This window comes from Caretta caretta, chromosome 20, assembly GCF_965140235.1.
Source record: "Caretta caretta isolate rCarCar2 chromosome 20, rCarCar1.hap1, whole genome shotgun sequence".
Taxonomy (NCBI): domain Eukaryota; kingdom Metazoa; phylum Chordata; order Testudines; family Cheloniidae; genus Caretta; species Caretta caretta.
Window position 1 is genome coordinate 2,892,478 of NC_134225.1, and position 23,025 is coordinate 2,915,502.

General features: G+C 52.0%; 1 protein-coding gene across 6 annotated transcripts; it reads right to left on the reverse strand.

The window, feature by feature from the left end:
* Positions 1-3,904: 3,904 nt before the first annotated feature.
* Positions 3,905-19,650, reverse strand: NACA (nascent polypeptide associated complex subunit alpha). 6 transcript variants are annotated; one of them, XM_048832411.2, is made up of 11 exons: positions 19,543-19,650; positions 17,786-17,857; positions 15,554-15,697; positions 13,339-13,386; positions 9,772-11,844; positions 7,337-7,422; positions 6,761-6,838; positions 6,088-6,234; positions 5,608-5,736; positions 4,642-4,764; positions 3,905-4,032 (listed from the first exon to the last, which is right to left on the reverse strand). In XM_048832411.2, the coding sequence occupies exons 2-11, from the start codon at positions 17,853-17,855 to the stop codon at positions 4,018-4,020; spliced, it is 2,913 nt and encodes a 970-aa protein (XP_048688368.2). In that variant the 5' UTR covers positions 17,856-17,857; positions 19,543-19,650; the 3' UTR covers positions 3,905-4,017. The 6 variants fall into 6 exon arrangements, with proteins under 6 accessions (XP_048688368.2, XP_074977905.1, XP_074977906.1 ...); XM_075121804.1 differs by lacking the exon at positions 15,554-15,697; XM_075121805.1 differs by lacking the exon at positions 9,772-11,844 and having other exon boundaries at positions 19,543-19,644.
* Between the last annotated feature and the right edge of the window lie 3,375 nt (positions 19,651-23,025).

A 23,025-nucleotide genomic window follows, 5' to 3' on the forward strand; every position in this document is an offset into this window, starting at 1 on the left:
GCCATGCACACGATTTGCTCCTTATTTACGAGGGCTCCTCCTCCACAGCCTGTCTTTTGGGAGCATTATAAAACAGGCTTGGAAAGGTCAGATTTTTATCGGCAAATGTCCATAAATGTCGGTTTCACCGGGCGCACACAACCCTACGAAAAAATATCATCCTACACTGAAATGTTAACGATAGGCAGAGGAAAATGCGGGCTTGAGAACTTTCGTTACCATTATATCCTGCCCGCCACCCACTACAGATTCCCACAATTGTGAACATGTAAATAGAGAAAAAAAATTAAAAACGTTTACATATAAAGATGGATATCCATCAAAATATATATCAAATTCCACCACGCCTAATTATAAGCTCTCCTGAGTTGTCTGGGAGATAGGAAGCAGGCACCCACATTGCAGCAGGGGCGGGGGGGGGGCTCTCATTAGAAAGCCTTAACATCCCAGTCAACAACAAAGAAACAGATTCCCTCCTTCCAAAACAGTGAGAGAAGCTGAGTTCATTAGCCTTTCCATTGGATAAAGCTGCATTTTCAAAACAGGGCAACATCCAGGCAGCGAAGCAATTGTCTAGATAATCATAGAATCATAGACTATCAGGGTTGGAAGGGACCTCAGGAGGTCATCTAGTCCAACCCCCTGCTCAAAGCAGGACCAACCCCAACTAAATCACCCCTGTACGGTGGGTGTTCTTCCTATTTTACAACTCAGGAAGTTGAGGCACCCGGAGAAGAAGTTACTTGCTCTAGGTCAACCCGGGAAGCCGGTCACAGGGCAGGAAGAGAATGCAAGTGTCCTGACTCCCTGTTTTTTGTTTTAACCACCAAACCATCCTTCCCGCAGGGCAAAAATAAAAGAACATCATCTGGATTTCTAACACTTATCCCCCTAACAACAGCATAAAGGGTGTAATATGCTGCCATTCTATCAGACAACCAGTCAAATCGATAATTAAGCCCTATCAATGCCCCTGCAGACTCAAAGCAACATCTGGCAGGTTAGAATAGTTCACACTCAGCTCTACCTCACACCAAATGGGACTCTGGAAGAGATCCTTTCAGGTTTTACCCCTTCTAGTCTCACCTACCAGCCTCTGAATGCAGCCTACTGGAGTCCTCAGCTACTTTCAAATCCTATCACTTTTCTCTAAGCGCTAAAGTCTTAATTAAAACGATCGAGCCCGGCTCCCTGAACCTCACACTCCAGTATTCTTCCCAAATTTGGCTACAGCATCCGGCCCCCTCTGCTCCATCTTCCTGCATCCTCCGAAGGCTTCCCACGGGAGATTCGGAACTCTGCCTGCTTGGATTTACACGGACAGACAGTGATTAACAGCCATATCTATAGGGCTTGTGCGCAGCATGAGGGTCTTCCAGCTAGCCGCTCTACCTGATGTTCCTTGCTGCCTGTATTCTCCGCAGCGTAGCTAATCAGTTTGAATGAGTTGTTCCACGGCCCAGTTTCTAGTGCACCAGGGAAAAAGCGTTACTAAGCAGTGGCAAGATTCCCATTTTCACCGCTCCTGCCTTTTCCTGTCACTTAGGATTTCACTGGGCATTAGCTCCCTCCCACCACCTGCTGGTCTTGAAAACCTCCCTCTGCACCGCACTCAACTTTCTGGACAAGGACAGGTTTGTTTGTAGGCCTGGGGAATGAGAGAGAAGCAATCAAAGACATCTCATTACGTGGTCATACACGACAATGCCACTAAAGTTCTAGAAAAGCAGCGTTTTAAAATGGCAGGTATTGTCATTTACTTTGTACATGCCTAGCACAATGGGGCCCTGGCCTGTCTGAGGCTGGCAGGTGCTACTGCAATATGCATGTTAACACCCCGACAGCAAGTACAGGCAGGGACTCCACCCTCAGAGTTACACAACAGGGTGTAAAGAAGGGATGAATGCCAAGAAAAACTTCCCACCACCGCCGATCCAAGGAAGTGGTGGAAGATCCACCAGCTGAGCACGGAGTTGCCAACTCCTGTGATTTTGGGGGTATTTCCAAAAGCTCCCAGTGCTGAAATCAAGAGATCGCAAGGACTGTCTTTTTCCTCTGTTTTTGAACAGTACCTAGCACCGTACAACAAAGCAACGCTGTAGCCCAAGAGAGGTCACTGGACTGGGCCTCAAGAGACCTGGCCCTGCCACTGGCCTGCCAGGCGACCTTAGGCAAGGCACTTTCCTCTCTGTGCCTCAGTTTGCTCATCTATAAAATGGGGGTAACGACACCTCCTCTGCAAATTAAAATCACTAGAGAGACAGGGATGAAAAAAGTAAGTCCCTAGCCTTCATGGTGGCAGAGAAAAGCTGAGACACGTGAAGCGAGTGTAACCTAAAGCCTCAGAAACCAGATCAAAAGAACGTGACATTTCTTTTTATAAAGAGGTCATGATTTTTAGGCCAATCTCATGATTATGTTCATAGAATCATAGGCCTGGAAGGGACCTCGAGAGGTCATCTAGTCCAGTCCCCTGCAGTCATGGCAGGACTAAGTATTATCTAGACCATTCCTGACAGGTGTTTGTCTAGCCTCCTCTTAAAAATCTCCTATGATAGAGATTCCACAACCTCCCTAAGCAATTTATTCCAGTGCTTAACCACCCTGACAGTTAGGAAGTTTTTCCTAAAGTCCAACCTAAACCTCCCTTGCTGCAATTTAAGCCCATTGCTTCTTGTCCTAGCCTCAGAGGTTAAGAACAACTCTTCTCCCTCCTCCTTGTAACCTTTTATGTACTTGAAAACTTATGTCCCTTCTGTCTTCTCTTCCAGACTAAACAAACCCAATTTTTTCAATCTTCCCTCATAGGTCATGTTTTCTAGAACCTTAATCTTTTTGTTGCTCTTCTCTGGACTCTCTCCAAATTGTCCATATCCTTCCTGAAATATGGCGCCCAGAACTGGACACGATACTCCAGTTGAGGCCTAACCAGCACGGAGTAGAGCGGAAGAATTACTTCTCGTGTCTTGCTTACAACACTCCTGTTAATACAGCCCAGAAGGTTTTTTTGCAACAGTTACACTGTTGACTCAGATTTAGCTTGTGGTCCACTATGACCCCCAGGTCCCTTTCATGTTGGTAACATCGGAGTCATTAAAACCTGGAGAAGACTAGACAATTGAGAGCTCTAAAGGAAGCACCCTGGCATCACCCCCGGGGGATGAGGCCCCTCAGAGATCTTCTAACCTCTGAACATTAGAATTTGCAACTGAACTTTAGACAGCAGGTAGGCTGACCAGACAGCGAGTGTCAAAAATCGGGACAGGAGGTGGGGGGTAATAGGTGCCTATGTGAGAAAAAGACCCAAAAATCAGGGCTGTCCCTATAAAATCGGGACATCTGGTCACCCGAACAGCAGGTGTCCATAAGCTCAATGTTCCACACTCCCAAAGGACCATTCTTGTGCTAGAGTCTGAGCCTTTTGCATCCCCCTACAGGCTGGTGGACCTTCACACAAAGCAAGGAAACACTAGAACAGGGGTAGGCAACCTGCGGCCCGCAAGCGGATGTTCAGTGGCACTCACGCTGCCCGGGTCCTGGCCACCGGTCCGGGGGGCTCTGCATTTTAATTTAATTTTAAAAGAAGCGTCTTAAACATTTGAAAAACCTTATTTACTTTACATACAAGAATAGTTTAGTTCTATATTAGACACTTCTAGAAAGAGACCTTCTAAAAACGTTAAAATGTATGACTGGCACGCGAACCCTTAAATTAGAGTGAATAAATGAAGACTCGGCACACCACTTCTGAAAGGTTGCCGACCCCTGCACTAGAATTAGCAGGCGTGCCTTCCCGGGAACAGCAGAGGAGAGAGAATGTCAGGCCTGGGACCTCCTCTGTGATCAGCGGTTACACCTCCTTGTGACCTCAGGGCAAACAAAAAGCAAAACAAAACATAAAAGATTTCACCGACAGTAAGCCACAACTTTTATTTATCGATAGAAATAGTACAAATGTTAAATTTCGCTGCATTTTACTCTTCTCTGAAAAACCAAAAGGTTCCTCCCTTCTGATGGCTACATCGTCAATTCCTGGAGAGACAGAGAAAGAACAGTTAGAAAGTATCTCTGGGGGCAGGTCTGCAATTCCCTGGAGATTTCACTAAGCTCTGCACTCCAGCTCCCTCCAGCATGCTGATGCAGAAGAAACAGAGCGGCGTGAGCTTCAGACTGTTTATCTATCAAGCGGGGCCAAGCGGCCTTGGGGAAAGCTGTTCTGGCTGCTCTGAGAGCAGAGAGCTGGGCAAGATCCTGCTTGGATACACACATGGGGGGGGGGGGGGGGGGAACAGAGGCAGGGGGACGCCTACCCCCCAAATAATAATTTACATCACAACACAGACCCAAGCGGATTTTGTACCATCTGTTATTTCCCCCCTTCCCAATGGGTGAGGTCGGTGCAGACAATGAAAACTGCCAGAATGATGCAGAACAGGCGAGTTGAGACATGGAGAGAGGAGGGGGTAAGTAGGGATATGCCCTCATGGTAACTGATCAGTGAGCTCCTCACACCCATCAGCAGTGAAATGAGCATGCCCTGTTCTCCCCATTCAGGGAGGATTCACTCCAAACTGTAATGTCTGCTCCCCAAGTTTTGTGTTTGCTCGACTGGCTGGGAACTCCGCTCCGGAGGCCACTCACCATAATAGCATTTACAATATCGTTACTGTTGTTCTTCAGGGCCCGGACAGCCTTCGCGCGGGACACGTTCGCCTGGGACATGACCAGCTCGATGTCCTTCACCTCGACGCCGGTCTCGTCAACCTAAGCAAGAAAAGACCAGGATTGTCTCCCAGCTGATGACACGGATCTCTCTGTGCCGTGCAGGTACAGACGGCCCCGACCCACTGGGGATTCCTCAATTCAACCCAAGCAGTAGGAGCACTCATGTTCTGATTTCACTGCTTGCAGATTGGGGAAATGGCTGCTTCATGGAAGCAAAGGAATTACCAGGCTGGATCAGACCCAATTTGGTGTGTTTTCCTGTCTCCTGACAGTGGCCAGCACCAGCTGCTCCAAAAGGAAGGTGCAAGCAGCCTCGCAGTAGGGGATTCTGGGATGGCCAGCACTCAGGGCAAGTTTCTTCTTTCTACCATTAGAGCAGGAAGGCGGCAGAAGGGACAAGGAATCCCCAGGTACCATGTCTCAGTGTATCCAGCATGTGTTATAGGGGCAAATGGGCTCAGATGCCTTGCAGGTGAGTGCAATGGGGAGATATCACAATGCATACAGCAGCAGGAGCCCAGTAACTGCAATAATCAATGCTGGTGAGAAGTGCCTGCTCCAGAGTGGGGAAGGATAGTAAACGTCCGGGGCCTGCCCTCTGCCGGGCTTCCCAAAGAGAGGATGAGTTGGTATGATGGTTTGTGTGAGGTGGACATCTGTCCCACTAGAAAATGGGCTGGGAACCCACCCGCAACTTGCTTCACACAGGGGTCCTGGACACCTGCCAGAGAGAGACACTAGGGTGGGCAAGAGGCCCAACGGGTAGCACGTGCCATTAACCACACGTGCACAATAATACAGTGGGTCCTTTCATCTGAACTGCACGGGCTGTGGGCTTCTGTTTCAGACTCCAAACATGACTGGGACCCGGAGGCAACATACCTCCTCCTCTTCGCTCTCCTCCTGTACGGTGGGAGTCTGTGTGTTTTCCTGAATGTTTGAGACGGCTTCTCCTTGCACTTTGAATTTCTCGGCAGCTGCCAGCTGCGCCTGCTGGGACAGATCTTCGATCTGGGGGTTGGGAGAAGCACAGAGCACAGTGAGATGCTGTCATTTAAAACTGAACCCAAAGAGAAGCCAGGACTTCAGAATGGAGCTTCAAGACATCCAAGGCCTTTCGAGTCAGCCACAGCCACAACAAGATGAGAAACCAGCCCCTAGAGAGGATTCAAAACCCACTCACATCCCACCAGACACACACACACGCACAGCAGCAGGGAAACTTATCTAGCACAGTTCTGTCTGAAGCGAGATGCCACAGAACTGCAATCCCCGAGGTCTGGCTGGGCCACCGCGCTGCTGTGAACACAGACTGAAAGAGCGGTCAGGTGCTCCCGTCCATCATGAGCGGGCTCAGCTCACCTTTGCCTCGCCGAAGACTATGTAGGTGTCTGATGCTGGGCTTTTATACACATCTGGCTTCGTGATGACGAAGAGGATGTTCTTGGATTTCCGGATGGTGACTCGGGTTACACCTGTGACCTGGCGAAGGCCCAGTTTGGACATTGCCTTAAAAGCAAAGGAGAAGGGAAGGAAAGAGAAATAGCTCATTGAGACACCCTAGGCAAGGTGTAACTAGCTCATCGGCTCAGGACATTGGGATCCCGCAAAGAAACCTCTGACATTACTGCGGCCGAGAAGCCTTGTAGACAGAGGCAGAGTGGAGAGAACCTGGAGGCAGAGTTCATTCCCAGCTCTGCCACCACCTTACTGGATGGCCCGAGGTCTCCTCTCTCTGTTTCAATCTCTCCTGTGGAATGGGCGCGCCTCCTCAGCCGGGGGTCACCAGGGCTGGCCTCTGAGCTCATTGGATGAGAGAGGCGGAGGGTCACCCAAGCGCCCCTCAGTTCTGCGCCAGCCTTGCCACTATACAAGCAGCACCATGCTGGGCCCGACAGGGTTAAATCAAAGGGGCGCAGAGGGTTTTAGCCCCAGTGCACATGGAGATCTTGACAGAGTCATTCCTCTTCCCCGCTGGGCTGGCTGACTCCCGAAGGGAGGGCGAGGAATTGGGCCCACGGCCATGGTCTCTTACCTTTCGTGCTTTCTTTTCACTCCGGCTCTGCTTTGCTTTGCTAACTGGTTCTTCATCTATTTCAGCGGCTGCTGCGAGCTGCAGGGACAGGCAACAAGTGGGGCCTTAGCGAATCCTGGGGAAGACGCCCAAGGAACCAGCAGCAGGGGACCAGCTGAGATGGTCTCTCTCAGCAACCGCGGCTCTGCCGTGCTGGGGAGCAGAGTTCAGGACAGAGCCAGCTCACTGTATGGGGGAGGGAGGAACAGAACTGCTCCGCATGCAGGCATGACTCTCCAATGGCCAGCATTCACAGCGGTGTGAGCTAGCTGAGACAGGATCTACAGGGCCTGGGAGGGGTTGCATCTGGGTGGATTGAAGAATGGGGATTTCCCCAGGGCCTTCCCCCTAAGCTGTGAGTACAGTGAGAGATGCATGTTCACATCCGCCTCAAGTGACTGCCTGGGCTCAATCAATTCACAGATCATGGCCCTCCATAGCGCGAAGATGAAAGGTTCTCGCTCACTTCCAGAAGCCAGGGAATCCTGCAACTCACCCCCACCGCACACGCTCAGCTGCAGGGACCGGACCCCTCACCTGTGCCTGCTGTGTGGTGGCCTGTGTAGAATCTTGTTCTTCGAGTTCTGGCACCGATTCGTCACTGTCGGATTCTGTGCCGGACCCTATGGATACAAACGTGCATTCACATTTTCCAGCGTGGGCCCCCGTGGGGAGTAGCAGGCCAGTCTGGAGGAAACAGACAGACCAAGGAAGCAGACCTGTTCTGGCAGAGCCTTTGCCATGGGGCTGTTTAGGGTCTCGTTATACCAAAGGGTTGACATTGCTCCTTCACCCCAGTTCACACCAAAATGAACTTCAATTCAATAAACTTATGTAAGACCTGGTATAGGAACAGTTCTCCCCACACCGATCCCTTTTGGGTAATAAAAGAACAGGCACATCCAAGGAGGACAACACAGACTAACAGCACCAAATGCTTTGGAAATCCAGTGCTCTGAAACGGTGGGGGGAAAACCTTGTGCGGCAGCAGAGAGAAGCCTAGTAGTCAGACTGCATGACTGCCTGCTCCTTACCCTCCTGCTCTCTCTAACAACTAGACTGGAGTGGATCAGGATTTGGTATCCATGAGGCCATTGGGTTTACAGACCCTGCCTACACAGCTGACACTGGATTTTGGATAGGAAAGGGAGGGTGAATTTGAGGACGGGAAGAGGGGGATGATGGTTGGTATTCTGCCCCGTCTAGAAGCTGAGAAACAGGAAGGAGCTTAAGGTACTCCCCTAGGCGAAGTGGGAAAGTATCTGTACCTAATCAGAGGGCTGAGCTAGGGCACTGGGCACCCCCCCATCTCCTTCAAAATTAGTGGGAGTCACAAGTACTCAGCTCTTTGCAGAATCCAGCTCCAAGCCCAAACCTCTACATTCATCAGCAGTGAAGTGAGTGTTAGGCAGGAGCAGATGATAAACAAGTGTAAAGGCGGGTTCGACAACACCAGAAGAGTGAGTCAGCAAAGCATAACTCACATCACCAGGGACCCAGCTGCGGCGGGGAGGAAGACAAAATCTGACACTCTTGTCAATGCCTCTTCAGTCTGTTTAAATGACAGCAAAATGGGGGATTGTAGGAGCTCAGGCCTAGAGCAGGGAAAGTGGCTACGAGTTACCTTGAGCTTGCAGGGTTGCTGTGTGTCTGCACAAAGCCAGGCCCACCCATGGCTCTATTAAAGGGGTGGTACGACAACAATTAAACCAAGAGCCCTTAGCAGGAAGCAGCATCTCCGGATGCTGAAATGCGTATCTGTGCCACTACCAAGAAGCTGTCAGGGATCTGGTAAGACTCAGAGGACCGCTGGGAGTTCATGCAAGTCTCTGCTGCAGTGGGTGTAGTTAGCTTGCAAGCCCTGACGTGTTGGAGAATGAAACGTGCCTGACAGCACAGAAGTGAAGAAGCAGAATCCGTCTGTGCCACACTCAACCCCCAGAGCAGACTGGGAGGGGCGAGTTACAACCCTCCTCTCCATGCTAACAGCCAGTTCAGAAATGAAGACCAGCTAGGTCACAAACTCAGCCCAATCTGCGATTTCCATGTGGTCCAGTCTCACTGGGAGTGGATACAAGGCTTGGTAACTAGACAGACCCATCAACCACTCACACCCTGACCCTCAGGCCCCTGCACTAAATGCTGTGTGCAGCTTGGTTAGGGTGTGCATAGGGCAGGCCACCACACCAATGACACATACAGCAACGCTCCCGTGGCCCAGAAGTGGGCGCAGATAGGTCAACTGACCAGCACACATGCTAAGAACTAACACAGACCACGGAGACACATTTTAACATCAAATGTTGTTTCAAGGGAAGTAAAAGGATAACCACAGGTGAACCAGCCAGGACGCTAAATCCAAGCAGGACTGTGAGCATCTGCCCAATACAGGCAGATTGAAAGTGACCACGATTAACCCTGGGACCTCTGGTGATCTTTGAGCTAACCTAGATCTCCACAAGGTTGCTGAGAAACAGAGAATTCAGAGAAGAATGGATTAAATACACAGCAGACGTTGGTGAAAGATCCAAGTGGGAGGCTACGCAGTTCTGGTGACGCTGGTCCACACGCAACAGAGTTCAAACCATCCCCCCCTGCAAGCCAGCCCCATGCGTGTCCGAGACCCCTCCATTAGTAACGTGAACTGCACGAGAACAAACTACAGAAGCTGGTGTCCAACACAAGAGCAGACAGCGGGCGGTGACCTGCCTGATACTGGGACGCCACGTACAAGAGGCTTTACCCCAGCCAGGATCCTGGTCAGCGCTCACGGCTCAGCACGGGGTTATTTTGGCCTCACTACATAGCATGGCACATCGCTTCTAAATGCTACGTTTCTAGGCTAACAAACCAAGCAGGCGAAGTGTGTGTGGGGGAGGAGGGGAATCGAGGCCCGACAGTCTCTACGAGGTTAGTACTCCGTGGGCAGCCGCTGACACTCCATGCACACAGCAAACCGAGGCCGCAAATACCCTTGTCATTCTTCAGCACGGGTTGCTTGGCTGGAGGAAGAGAAGCTGGGGCCTCAGCAGGGGCCACAGCGGGTCTGGGAGAGGAGAGATCCACCAGGATCGGCTGCAAAGGCAGTTCCCCGGCAGGCCCCTCAGGAGGGATGAGAGGCGGCAGCTCGTCGTCATCGATGGTAGCAGCGCAGACAGGGGTGGGGGGTCTAGCTGGTGCTTCGGGCGCAGGACCAGGTGAGGAGGAAGGCGGGGATGGTTTAGGAAGCCCGGGGCGGGGGGTTAGCTCTTCAGCGGGGGAAGTGGGCAGAGGTGCAGGGGCTTGGCTACTCGCTGGAGTAAGGGGAGTGGCAGGGAGGTCAGTGGAAGCAGCTGGCGAGGAAGCTGGTTTCTGGGGAGCAAGGAGGAGCTCAGGGGAGGAGGCGGGGGCAGAGCTTACTGCCTTTGGGACAGGGGGAGAGCCAGGGGTCACCAGAAGTGGAGAAGTGGGAGAGGCTGGGGCCACAGGGGGAGAAACAGGGGTCCCAGGAGAAACTGCAGCCTCAGTGGGGGTGACAGGAGCTGGTGGAGATGCACGAGCCCCCAGAGCTGGTGTCACACTGGGAGAAACAGGAGCCACCAAGGGGTGGAGAGGGGCTGGGGAAGGAGCCATAGGGGAAGGGAGAGGGGTTGGGGGAGGGGCTGGGGTCACAAGGGGAATGGAGGGGGATGGAGCAGGAGGAGAGGCTGCGGTCTTTGGGGGAGGGAGAGGGGATGGGGCAGAGGCAGGGATCACAGGGGGAGTGGAGGGGGTAGGAGCAGGACCCACAGGGGAGGCTGGGGCCTTTGATGGAGGAGCAGGGGTTTTGATGGAAGTGGAGGGGGTTGGGGCTGAGGCAGGAGGAGCAGTAGAAGCTGAGGCCACAGCAGAAGAGAGAGGGGTTGGGAGAGAGGGAGGGGTCTCAGAGGGCATGGAGAGGGCGGGGGCAGAAGCAGGACCCACAGGAGAGGCTGGGGGCTTTGGCAGAGAAGCAGGGGTCTTTGGGGGAGTGGAGGGAGTTGGGGCAGGAGGTGAGGATGGGGCCTGTGTGGGGGAGAGAGGGGTTGGGGGAGAGGCAGGGGTCTTGGGGAGAGTGGAGGAGCTTGGGGCAGGAGGTGAGGCTGGGGTCTTTGGGGGAGGGAGAGGGGTTGGGGGAGAGGCAGGGGTCTCCAAGGGAGTGGAGGGGGCTGGGGCAGGAGCTGTAGGAGAGGCTGGGGTCTTTGGGGGAGGGAGAGGGGCTGGGGGAGAGGCAGGGGTCTCACGAGGCGTGGAGGGTGCTGGGACAGGAGCCACAGGAAAAGCTGGGCAAGAGGTTGGGGCCAGAGGGGCAGCACCAGGGACCACCAGAGAAGCTGAGGTCCCAGGGGATGTGAGGGGGGCTGGGGGAGCAGCAATGACTAGGGGAGGAACAAGAGGGGTGGGGGAAGTAGGTTGGGCCACAGGGGTAGCAGCAGCCAGAGCTGATGTCACAGGGGGAGAAACAGGAGCCAGAAGGGTGAGGGGGGCAGGGGCAGCAGCCACAGGGGAGGTGGCTGAGATTGCGGGAGGAGCAAGAGGGCCTGGCGCCGCAGGGGCCACAGGAGGAACGAGGGGGGTCAGGGGAGAAACAGGAGCTGTCAAAACTGGGCATCTAGGAGAGGCTGGTGCCGCCAGGGGGGCAAGAGGAGTGGTGAGAGAGACATGGGGACACCTTGGGGTAACAGAAGGAGATGCCAGTGCTGGGCCCCCAGGGGACGCTGGAGTAACTGGGGAAGCAGCAGCAGCAGGCCTGGGAGAGCCTGGAGTGGCAGAATCGGCTGGGGTCCCAAGAGCTGGGGCTGTAGGGGGAATAGGGGGAGGTGGGCTGGGCACTGGGATGCCAACAGCTGCAGCTGGGAGCTTTAAGGGAGCGGAGAAGGTAGGAGGCATCAGAGCTGGGACCACAGGTGGGGAGGCAGGGGCTGCAGGGGGAGCTAGTGCTGGGGAAGCAGGAGAGGTTGGGGAGGGGGGCTGCTCTCGTGACACAGCCAGGCCCGTGGGGGCACTTGGAGAGGAGGGCTGGGCAGGGTTAGCAGAGGGAGCTGGAGCTAGTGCCGGGGAAGGAGCAGCATGAAGAGACGGAGAGAGAGAAACAAAGTGAACCAATGAGAAAAGAAAACCAAGGGGGCCAGGGGAGAAAGGTGAGTAATCCAGCGCGACCCCGCGTGGGCTACAGTCCAGCTACCCGGGCAGACGGGTGGCCCCACACCCTCGCCAGGACACTGCCAGGCAATGGCATTTTAACACCCTGTCCCTTGCGGCTCTCAGAAAGCTCTTCTCCCACGACAGACGCTCCCGTCTCCCGCCCTCCAGAGGGAGACAGATCAGTGTATTTTAACACACAAAATACCCCACCCCTAAGGGGAAGTCCCCCTGGCTAACCCTGCCTGCACAGCTCCATGCCCCCATCCCCACGGGCACACATGCAAGCCCCCTAACCCAGAATGCCGGCTGCCCACCCACAGCGTCCATGTGTCAGTAGCACATTGGGGAAGAACCCTGCTCCAGCTCGTTTTCCAGCCCATAACTTCAGTAAAATGATCCTGGGGTCCAGAAAGCTATGGAAATACAGCAGCTTTATTTCAGCACAAAGACCCAGGAAATCATTCTGGCCCATTGGCCTTGAACGCAGGACCCTGTGCGGGTTTCTAGACACCAGGTACAAGTGCCTGACAAGCCAGACGGAGCGGTCGGTGTCTGGTTGGTTCGGCATTTGCCTGGCTCTGGAAATCCCCTGGCTTTGGTGGAGGATGCTGTCCCAGCAGACTGGTACACGCATTCAGTTTTTCTCCCAAAGGGATTCTGGTAGCATAGGGGAAGTAACACACCCCTGTGCTTCACACAGTCCAATTCAAAGCTTGGCTCCCTCAGCTACTATGGAGGTGTGGTCTGCAGAGGCGGCAGGCCCCAGCATGCAGGGTTCCACCTGCATCCAAACAGGGCAGGATCACATGCCGGGCTTCGCGGTCTCTGAGGGCTGCACCTCCATATTAAACAGGAGTCTGGCTGCAAATGGCTCTTTTTCAGGCAGGTTAGGTTAGGCCCTCAGGCTCCTGGCAAGCGGCTGATGCAGCCTGAGCTGGGCAGAGTGTGAGCACGCCATGCTCAGGGCCAGACAGCACTGTTTGTCTCCTAGCATTTGGGATGCCTGAGAACGGGAAGGAACATCACAAGTTGCTGTACAGCTCCTGAACGTTGCGGTTTCATGGTCCCAACACACCAGGCTCTCACACGGATCCTTTATCCCAGGAAAGCAGCCCTCAGATCCTAGGAGCAAACACTCCCTCCTCTAGCCTCATCCATCCCCAGTGCTTTACAAACATGCAACTAAAAGCCTTGTGTGCTCCTGGAATGCAGGTTTTCTTTTACACATAAGTAAACCGAGCCACACAGCAGTGACGTGGGAGAAGAACCCAGGAGTCCTAGCTCCTAGGCTCCTGCTCTCGCACTGCACGTTTTGCTAAACGTTTTTGTTAATGGGACTACCCAGCACAGCAAACATGGTTAATGAGACGCACGCGGGGGACATGAGTTCAGAATACCTGACGCTTGAACAGGAGCACCAGCAGGAGGGGCAGGGACAGCAGGAGCTAAACAAGCAAGAGTGAAAGGTTATTACCGACAAGTCCTTCCAATCAGGAACTGCTGCAAGCAAGAAGGTTCTGCTCCATTTCCAAGACAAACCAGGTCTCACAAGAATGGTGCCGCTCACCTTTCACCTCTGGATACCAGAGTTCAAACCCAGGCTGGGCTGCAATCCAAGCGAGCTAGCATGGGGAAGATGGATCCAGGACAGCGCTGTCCTGATGATTCTGCTGGTCAGGAGCTAGGTGCACTGGACCAGCAGCACACCAAAAATAAGCAGCGCCTGCCCATATGATATATAACGCTAGCGAGTGGCATCAGCCCTTTACTTTCTTGAGCCCTAGATGCACCCCAAACCTCTGAGGGAGAGAGCCCAGCGAGTTCTCTGGAAGAGGGTGGCAGGACAAGTCCGGTGAGACTGATCTAGGGAGGAACCTGCGCAGTCTGTATCAAAGGGATCCAGGGGAAGAGGCCACACTTGGCAGCGTATGGGAATGAGCTGGTTCTCATGAGCAGCAATCTGCTTAGCCAAAAGCTGCAGGCATGTTGTTTTGCACAGCAGGCAGAGGGGTCAGGCAAGGAGAGCTGCTGACCTGCTCCAGTTGCTATTCCACCATCAGGTACAGCTCCATTGGAGACACTGGGTGTGACTCAAGCAGCCTGGGGCAGCTTGCAACCCCAGAACACCATTAGTTGGACAGGAACAGCAGAGCTGCTTGGGCTGTTACACCAGTTAACCCAGCATCGGCTTCCATGGGGAGGGGCTAGAAGCTAGGAATGAGGGGGTATTCATGATGAGCAGGAGGGTGGGGAAGAGGTGGTCTGTTCCCAGCAGGCCAGAGGCGTGGTCTGCAGGTGTCTGGGATGCAGATGCTTCTCCACATTGTTCTCCTGAACAGCTTTAGAATAGAAGGGAAATGCCTTTTGTGAGTCTGACGCCTTGCCTTGCTCCTACTCTGGAGGGCCAGGTCTTCTCACAGCAGGGCAGTGCTGACTAATGCAGAATGCAAGGCTTGGAAGGTAACCCCAGCGCTGCACTGAGCAAGTGGCTAAGGCTTTCACTGACCCTCCTGCTCCGGGGGGGAGGGAGCTGCACCCCGATCCAAGTATGAATGACTGACTCATTTATGTATCAGCCACTGATTTAGGGAGTCTGCACAAAAGCCACTTTGCATAGGTCACTTGACTGCTCACTCAGTGGCAGACACCAGTTGCTCATGTATTGTCCTGGCTCAGCCTTTCCCAAATCGGATTTAGTGCCAGTCAGAGACTAGAACCTGTCATCTCTCAGCTGCTGAGAGCCAGACAGCTAGGCCCAGTCCTGCACTCAGTGAGCAGGAGTTGGTTTCAAGTGTTGGTGAAATGTACGACAATAAAACATGGCAGATCCCAGAGTGGAGTCTAAAATTGGGAGTCCTGTAGCAAGGGGGAAGAAAGGCCCAGCACATGCCCCCCAGAAGTTACCAGTTTCCAAGTAGGGAAACCGATCAGTTTCTTAAAGGGGAACTACCAAGTCTAACAAAGGGGAGCTAATCTCGGAAAGGTGCTGAGCCGAGCATGAACCAGGCAGCAGGGGGCATTCACCATAACTTTCCCTTTGAAAAATTCTTTCCAGTCTCCATGAGGCCTCATTGATCCTTCCATATTCACTCAAGATGCCTCAGACATTATCACTCTGGGACATCACTGAGACAAGACTGCCATGCAACTGCCAGCTCTAATGCCCCACAATGTGCTCCAGGGGCATCTCCTGCCAACCCAGGAAAGCAATGGATTTCATGGAGGCCGCAGACAATTGGTGAAGGCTCCTAATAACTGGGCTATGGGGGGTGGGAAACAAAGCCCCATATTGCTGGACCTCAGGAGTTCAGCACTGCATTACACTCTTTCCACAGGCCAATCTAACTCCAGCAGAGATACACTTAGGTGACAAGAGGTGCAATGAAACCATCTCAGAGATTAAATCTCACACACACGTAATCATACATGTTATCAGAGCCCTCTAACCAGTAGCTCCTTTCGAGCCCCACAAGGCTTTGGAAGATTCTGCTCAACGTGGAGCTGGTATTTCTAATGCCCTAGATGAGTCAGAGCCAGATTTTATTTTACAGACAGGGTAACTCTTCGTGCCCTCCCCCCGCCCCGCACCTCCTGTAGTAACTTGAGACCTACCTGAAGGTTCCAGAGCAGCCTCAGCCTGGGAACCCTGGCCTGCCACCTCAGGACTCTTGGTGGCAACTGCTCGGGTCTGCTCAGCTGCCAGTGTCACTCCTGCGAGAGCCCAGCTTGCTTCCCCGGGGGCCGGGGGAGGAGTTACTGCAATAGCATCAGCTGTTGAGTACACACCACATACTACCAAGACCCACCAACCTTTATATGCTCCATGGCGTGGTAAGACAACCAAGAGATGAGAAGAATCAACAGTGGGGAAAATGTGTGAGTTATCCTCGGCGACCCAGTGAAAAACCATGCCCTGGGATGCTGCAGCTCTGTATGCACCCACGGGCACAAATGGTGCCTGGGAAGTTACCCAGCCATAGGAATCGCATCTACCCCTCAATGAGGCATTTAAAGAAAAATGACAGCATGACCATACTGCTAGTCAAATTGAGCTACCTACTTGACTCATGAATGACAAGCACAATTTAATGGAGAACTGGACTTTAGCCCCCCTCCGGGTTACTTCCCTTCACAAAACCTTTTCCTCAGCACCGTTTGATCATTCAAATGGTCCCAATTTTTCTTCTTGTCCCCAAGTCAAACTCACACAGCCCTTGGACAGAATTCACCACATTTACCAGTCATGCACTGTGTGGCTCCCCCATGCCTCAGGCCCAGTCCTACAGTCATGCAGTGTGCCCCGACCCTCTAGGCAGAAATGTAGCAAACAAAGCCATACTATTTGATAACTGGATCACAGCACCAGGAAACCTTCAAGAGAGACAATTGAGAAGCACAACATACAGTGGGTTGGAAAATCATTACTAAATTCATACACACTGCAAAACGCAAGCAGGATTCTGTTGCTTTTTTTTTTTTTAAAGCTGCACTCTCAGTTCAACTCCTCCCTCCCTCCCTCCCAAGAGTAGTCAGATGTTCTTACAGCACATTCATCAGTGCTGCATCACAATGCACGGTGAATGCCAAACCCTGCTGTAACTTTCTGGCTGAAGCACCATGTTGCTCCCTGTGTCCACTTTTAGCCATTCCATTGGAGAGAATCTGTTATCTAGTCAGTTTCAAGGAGTTAAAAGGAATCTTGGTTCCTACACCTGCTCTAACACCTTGTGAATCTTTGCGGATTTACAGCTACGTTTTCCTGTGGCTTTAAAAGGTTTCTCTCCCCCTTGCTGTTTTGGGAGAGACCCATACATGCAATATGGGAAACCGAGTACACAGGGGAAAGAGTAGGAGTACTTGTGGCACCTTAGAGACTAAAAAATTTATTTGAGCATAAGCTTTCGTGAGCTACAGCGCACTTCATCGGATGCACACAGGGGAAAGAGTGAAATTGACTATACACCAAGTGCCCTCAGACACAAAGAAAACAAGCTGAACAAAATTAATTTTTCTAATCTGTTTCACTAATAAGGACTTCCAGTGTTACTTGTAACAACAGTAGGTTACAAATGTGTGACACAAGCTGATGACATCCCTTGATGGAGGGAATCAGCATTTTACTGAATGTACCAAGTATGCTTTTGCAATTCCACTGTAGGCCGTGTAACACAGAGCTGGCTACACTGGGACTGCTTTGTCAGACTCTGAATGTTACCATATATTTAATAACCAATATCACTGCGGGCATCAAGCGCCTTTCAAGCTGATTGACTGAGAAACACCCACACAATCGTGTGGCGATGCTGTGGGACAAACAGTTCTGCCTTGTACACCAGCAGGCAGCCAAACAATGTGTGGTTAAGAGAAAAGGCACCAAGACCAATGAAACCAACATCCAGCATTTCACCTGGGTTAGGGCAGCTGAGACCCACATACTTGTGTTTCACTTAGTAACCACAGCAAATCAGAACACTAGTTAAATGAAAACAGGTTGGTGTTTTACAGTTAGTATTTCTGCACATCACACACTGCCAAAGCCTTGGTTGTACAGCTGGGCAGCAGTATTGACTGACCCCTTACTGCCCTTCAAGCATGCTACCACCATTTCCATTCAAAGAGCCCTCTTAACTCATCCATCTGAGCAAGTGAAACACAGTCAAGTTACCAGCGCTCAACCTTCCCTTCCTTCTTTAAGGCTTTTAACTAGACTTCCAAAAGCCACCAGAGGTCAAAATATTCTTGTTCTCCCTCCCCACAAACTGGCTTCACCTGTCCTTGAAGTTTAGGCTGGATGAGTTTCGGGATCCTTTCAGAAGGTGTATAATAAAGCAAAGCAACACTGACCTGTCTCAGCCTGAGGCTGTGGCAGTTCCTGCTCTGTGGCTGGGACGGTTTCTGTCGCTTCACCCGGCATTTCTGAGAGCAAGAAAGAAAAACAGAGGCCACAATTAATGAAGGATTCAGTTCTTTGGGATTTGAGGAGCTAAGAGAAAAAGTCCCCGTGACATTCACAGTTAATGTCTCAACCACAATCAGAAAAGCCAAACAGATGCACTTTTGGGTGGCTACAAATAAGGAAGTTTCATAACACTTTTGAAACAAGCAAGAGAGAAGCTGTAATTTTATTTCACCATGAAATTGCAACGAAGTGGTCGTTCCCATTACCAAACCCTTGTATCACAGCATTTCGCATTTCCAACAAGTAAGTAAACTCGTTATGCATGTCCTCAGAGGCAACAGGTCTGCAATGGTGATCACAGTGACCAAGAACGTAAAGAGATTAAAAATGGAACTGCATATTCATATGGATATCATGAATATCTAGTGTTACAGTTAATGCAAATGATATGAACGCTTGTGTTTCAGAACAAAACCAAATCTATGAGAGATCTGAATGCCACCTCTGTGTGTGTGCGTGTGTGTGAGAGATGGGGGCTGGGGGGTTGTGTGTCAAATAATCCCTCATCTGCCTGCTGTGGGGTTCTTACACCTTCCTCTGAAGTTTCTGGTACCAGCCCCCATCAGAGACAGGAGATTGGGCTAGACAGACTTTGGGTCTGAAATGCACTGGCAACCCCTATATTCCTATGAAACTCAGCGGCTTAGATAATAATTCTTGGCCCATATACACAGCACTTTTGACCCGGCCAACAGCTCTTTACTGACTTCAGTCAGCTCTCACAACTCATCATGAGTTCAAAAGAGGGGTGTCCTCCTCTACTTGAGAGAAAAAATTAAGGGTCAGAAAATTGAAGTGACTTGTCAGAGGCCACACGGCCAGCTGGTGGCAATCAAGGATCAAATTCTTCCTGTCCCATGAACAAAGTACAGGGAGCTAGCAGGACCCAGAAGTTTTGGCCAAGGGCACTGGGACAATCCTGCATTGTGAGACGCACCCCCTGCGACCTGTAGAGCCGGCACCGGTTGCGAGGTCTCCTCAGAAGACCCCACACATTCAGTACAGCGCTTGGGATCGGGTTTATCTACCTGGGCCGGATGAAGGGCTGAGTCAGACCTGGGATGTGAAGTTGTGGGGGCTCCAGACAGTCTTGGGGTTTCAAACTTGAGGCTCAGACACCCCCCCCGAAAGCCCAGGACGTGTGCAAGAGCTGGCTCCACTCCTCACAGTTCCAAAGTTAGTCTGACAGGAGGGAACTCCTGACCCACCCCAGAAGAGGCTGGGAGTGGGGGAGACATGGACACCCCCCCATTCGCAAAGGGAAATGACTCCCCCTCCTCCCCCTCACTCAGAAATCCCCCCCCCTCAATTTCTCCTAATCAGGCGACCTTCTACCCCCCACGCACCCAGTTGGGGGGAGACACCCCCCTACCCGCCAGGTACCAGGGAGGGGCTTCCACTGGCCCCCCTCCCCAGGACCTCCTCCCCCGCCCCCGCCCGGGAGCCCCCCTCCCCGGGGCAGGGAGGCCCCGCACCCGGGCGGTAGCTGGGACCCAGGCTCCTCCGATGCGGGGCCCGGGCCGGGCCCGCCCAGCTCCTGCCCGCACAGGCCGGGGCCCCCCCGCGCGGCCCCCCACCCCCAGCACCCCCGGCCGGGCCCGCCGCCGGGCGGATGGCGGCGGATAGACGCGGCAGGACTCACTGTGCGGGGAGCCGGCTTCAAGATGGCGGCGGAAAGAGAGAGACTGGGGCGGAGAGGGCGGGGCTTCCGGGAGAGCGAGCGAGGGCTTCCGGGGCAAGGGTCACTCACCTCCCTCGTCCCCCTCCCCCGGGGACAGGGAGCTCCCCCAGGGGCTGTTCTGTGCGCCTCCCTCCTCTTCCCCAGAGCCGCGCCCCACCCCGTCAGGGGCTGTGCCGTGCTCCTCCCTCCTCCTTCCCAGAGCCCCCCCAGTGAGGGGCTGTTCCCTGCCCCCCCCCCCCAGGGCTAGGGGACCCCCCCCAGTCAGGGCTGTTCCTGCCCCCCCCCAAGGCTAGGGGACCCCCCCAGTCACGGCTGTTCCTGTCCCCCCCCCCAAGGCTAGGGGACCCCCCCAGTCAGGGCTGTTCCCTGCCACCCCCCCAGGGCTAGGGGACCCCCCCACTTAGTCCCAGGGGCTGCTCCCTGCTTTAAAGGACCCCCCCATTCCCCCTACCCAGGGGCCATTCCATGTTCCTCCCCCCTCTCTGCCAGGACCTGCACCCCCCAGCTGGGGGGTCCCAAGGAGCTGCCGCCAGCTCTCTCCCCTCCCCGCACCCCACATTTTGGCTGTGGCTGCTCCAGCTGCTTCCCGGGGAGGGAGCTGGGGGTTAGTCTGCTCCCCAGCCCAGTTCTCTCTCACCCTGGCAGGGTAACAGACTCAGCTGGGATTGGGGGGCCTGGGCTGAGTGACAATCCTGTCCCCACCGTCTGCGATGAAGGAACGTGGCGTCTCCCCGCCCGCCGGGGCGGGTTGGATTTTCCAAAGAGCCCAGCTGATCACTCTGGATCAGCGGTTCTCAACCTGTCCAGACGACTGTCCCCCTTTCAGGAGGCGGATGGGTCTTGCCTACGGCCAAGTTTCACCTCACTTAAAAACTACTTGCTTACAAATCAGACATAACAATACAGAAGTGTCACAGCCCCACTGTTACTGAAAAATGGTTTCCTTCCTACCATATAATTTTAAAATAAATCGATTAGAATATAAATCTTATACTTACATTTCAGTGTTTCAGAGTAACAGCCGTGTTAGGCTGTATTTGCAAAAAGAAAAGGAGGACTTGTGGCACCTTACAGACTAACCAATTTATTTGAGCATGATGCTGTAGCTCACGAAAGCTTATGCTCAAATAAATTGGTTAGTCTCTAAGGTGCCACAAGTCCTCCTTTTCTTTTTACATTTCAGTGTATAGTATATAGAGAGCTGTGTAAACAAGCCATTGTATGAAATTTTAGTTTGTACTGACTTCACTAGTGCTTTTTATGTAGCCTGTTGTAAAACGAGGCAAATCTCTAGATGAGATGATGTACCCCCTGGAAGATCTCTCTGTACCCCCACAGGTATGCATACCCCTGGTTAAGAACCAGAGTGGCTGGGTCATTACACATATTGACTCTATTTCCCCATGTTAAGTATCCTCACACCTTCTTGTCAACTGTCCAAATGGGCCAGCTTGATTAGCACTACAAAAGTTTTTTTTTCTCCTGCTGATAATAGCTCATCTTAATTAATTAGCCTCTTATAGTTTGTATGGCAACTTCCACCTTCTCTGTATGTGTGTATACATATATCTATATATCTTCTTACTATATGTTCCATTCTATGCATCTGATGAAGTGGGCTGTAGCCCACAAAAGCTTATGCTCTAATAAATTGGTTAGTCTCTACGGTGCCACAAGTCCTCCTGTTCTTTTTGCGAATAAGACTAACAAGGCTGCTACTCTGAAACCTGTTCTAGAAAACCTGCTCTCACTGTCAGACACAAACCCCCTCCTTTCCCTCCCCCTAAAAACTGGGCACTTGCTTACCCCCAGGTTAGTTAAATTGTGCAAACCTTGCTGGAGATGCTCCAACTTTGACCTGAGAGCAGATTATTGCAGTTCAGCTTAAATCTAGTCCTACTCCACTTAAACTGGCATCCACAGAGGGCTCTAAACTCATTTAAATTCACCCCTTTAGCTAAACCGATACAAATGACCCTCACACTGATCTTCCTGAGACCTTTCTGACTCGCCCATCCCTCTGAGCCTGGGTCCAGGACAGGCCAAAAAGGGGAAGTTTTCAACTTAAGAAGTATGTCTGAACTTTTTATTTTCTAATTTCTATAAATTTCTATTGTTTATATTCTACAAACAATAACCCCTAGCTCTTATCAATGACCTCCCTTTGGGATCTACTATCATTATCCCCATTTTAAAGATGGGGAAACTGAGGTATAGGGAGGTGAAGTGACTTGCCCCACTGAACTGGGAACAGAACCCAAGTCTCCTGATTCCCAGTGTGGTGCTCTATCCACTAGGAAACACAATCTCTCAGATTCCTGTAAGAGGGATGCATGAGAGTAAAATCATTCTCTCGTCCAATTTGTGCCCAACTTGTACTAGGAGCTGTACAGAGCTACAGGCAGGGGAGGTCTCTGCCCTGCAGTGTGTTCCCAATTGAAAGCTCCAATCTTGCAACTGGAACCAAAAAGCTAGATCCCCATGTCCCTATAGAGTCATATTGATTTCTAGTCTAGAGAGGTTCTTACATCACGCTCATCACTGGTACATTAAGCAACGTGACTAAATTCTGCCGCGTTTCAGCAGGACAACTTCCATGTGCGAAGTTAAGCACGCAATCATCTATCTGCAGGATGCAGGCCCAATTTACAAGCATCTCATAGTCACCATTACCATTTCCACTTGCCGTCACCTAGTTTCCTCTTTGTATTTGTGCGGGGCTTTCACGCAGCGCAGGAGAGAGTTAAAGTCATTCAAAGCCATTAAAAGTGTTCAACTTATCAAGAGGAGGCCTAAGAGGCGATTTGAACACAGTGTATAAATACCTTCACAGAGGCAAAATCCCGGATACTGCAGGGCTCTTTAATCTAGAGGAAAAAGGCAGAGCAAGAACCGATGGCTGGAAGCTAAAGTCAGACAAATTCAAGGGAGAAATAAGGCACAGGTTTTTAACAGTGAAGGTGATTAACTACTGGAACAAACTTCCAAGGGGAATCGTGGATTTTCCATCTCTTGGGGGTCTTCAAATTAAGAGTGGGCCACTTGCTGGAAGATGTGCTTTAGACAAACACTTGTTAGGGGACTCAATGCAGAAGTCATTGGGTGAAATTCTCTGGCCTGTATTATACAGGGGGTCAGCTGAGATGTTCTAACAGGCCTTAACATCTATGAAAAACAAAATGTGATTTTAAACCCACAGATGCCAGCAGGGGGATGGTGCCGGGTCTGGAATAACTTTTGGGTCAATTTCAGAAATTGTGGATACTGCCCCTTGAAGGTCAACAGGGGGCACTCTTGCAAATTGATTTGCCTAGCAATGACTTTAAATGACTGGCTGTCTAGAAAAGGAGAGGGCTAAAAAAGAAAACAAACCACGAACAGCTAACCCCTGCACCTAAACTATCTGACCATGAACCTTTAAGGCCAAAGGGCTCTGGGAGAACT

What these genes read in the sequence shown, in the direction of transcription:
- NACA (XM_048832411.2), bottom strand. Translation starts at nt 17,855, where the DNA reads ATGCCGGGTGAAGCGACAGAAACCGTCCCAGCCACAGAGCAGGAACTG. An exon ending in TAGTCTTCGGCGAGGCAAAG is followed by an intron (nt 5,737 to 6,087) that starts GTGAGCTGAGCC and finishes CCCAACCCCCAG; the next exon opens with ATCGAAGATCTGTCCCAGCA. An exon ending in AGGAGAGCGAAGAGGAGGAG is followed by an intron (nt 4,765 to 5,607) that starts GTATGTTGCCTC and finishes TTTCTTGCTTAG; the next exon opens with GTTGACGAGACCGGCGTCGA.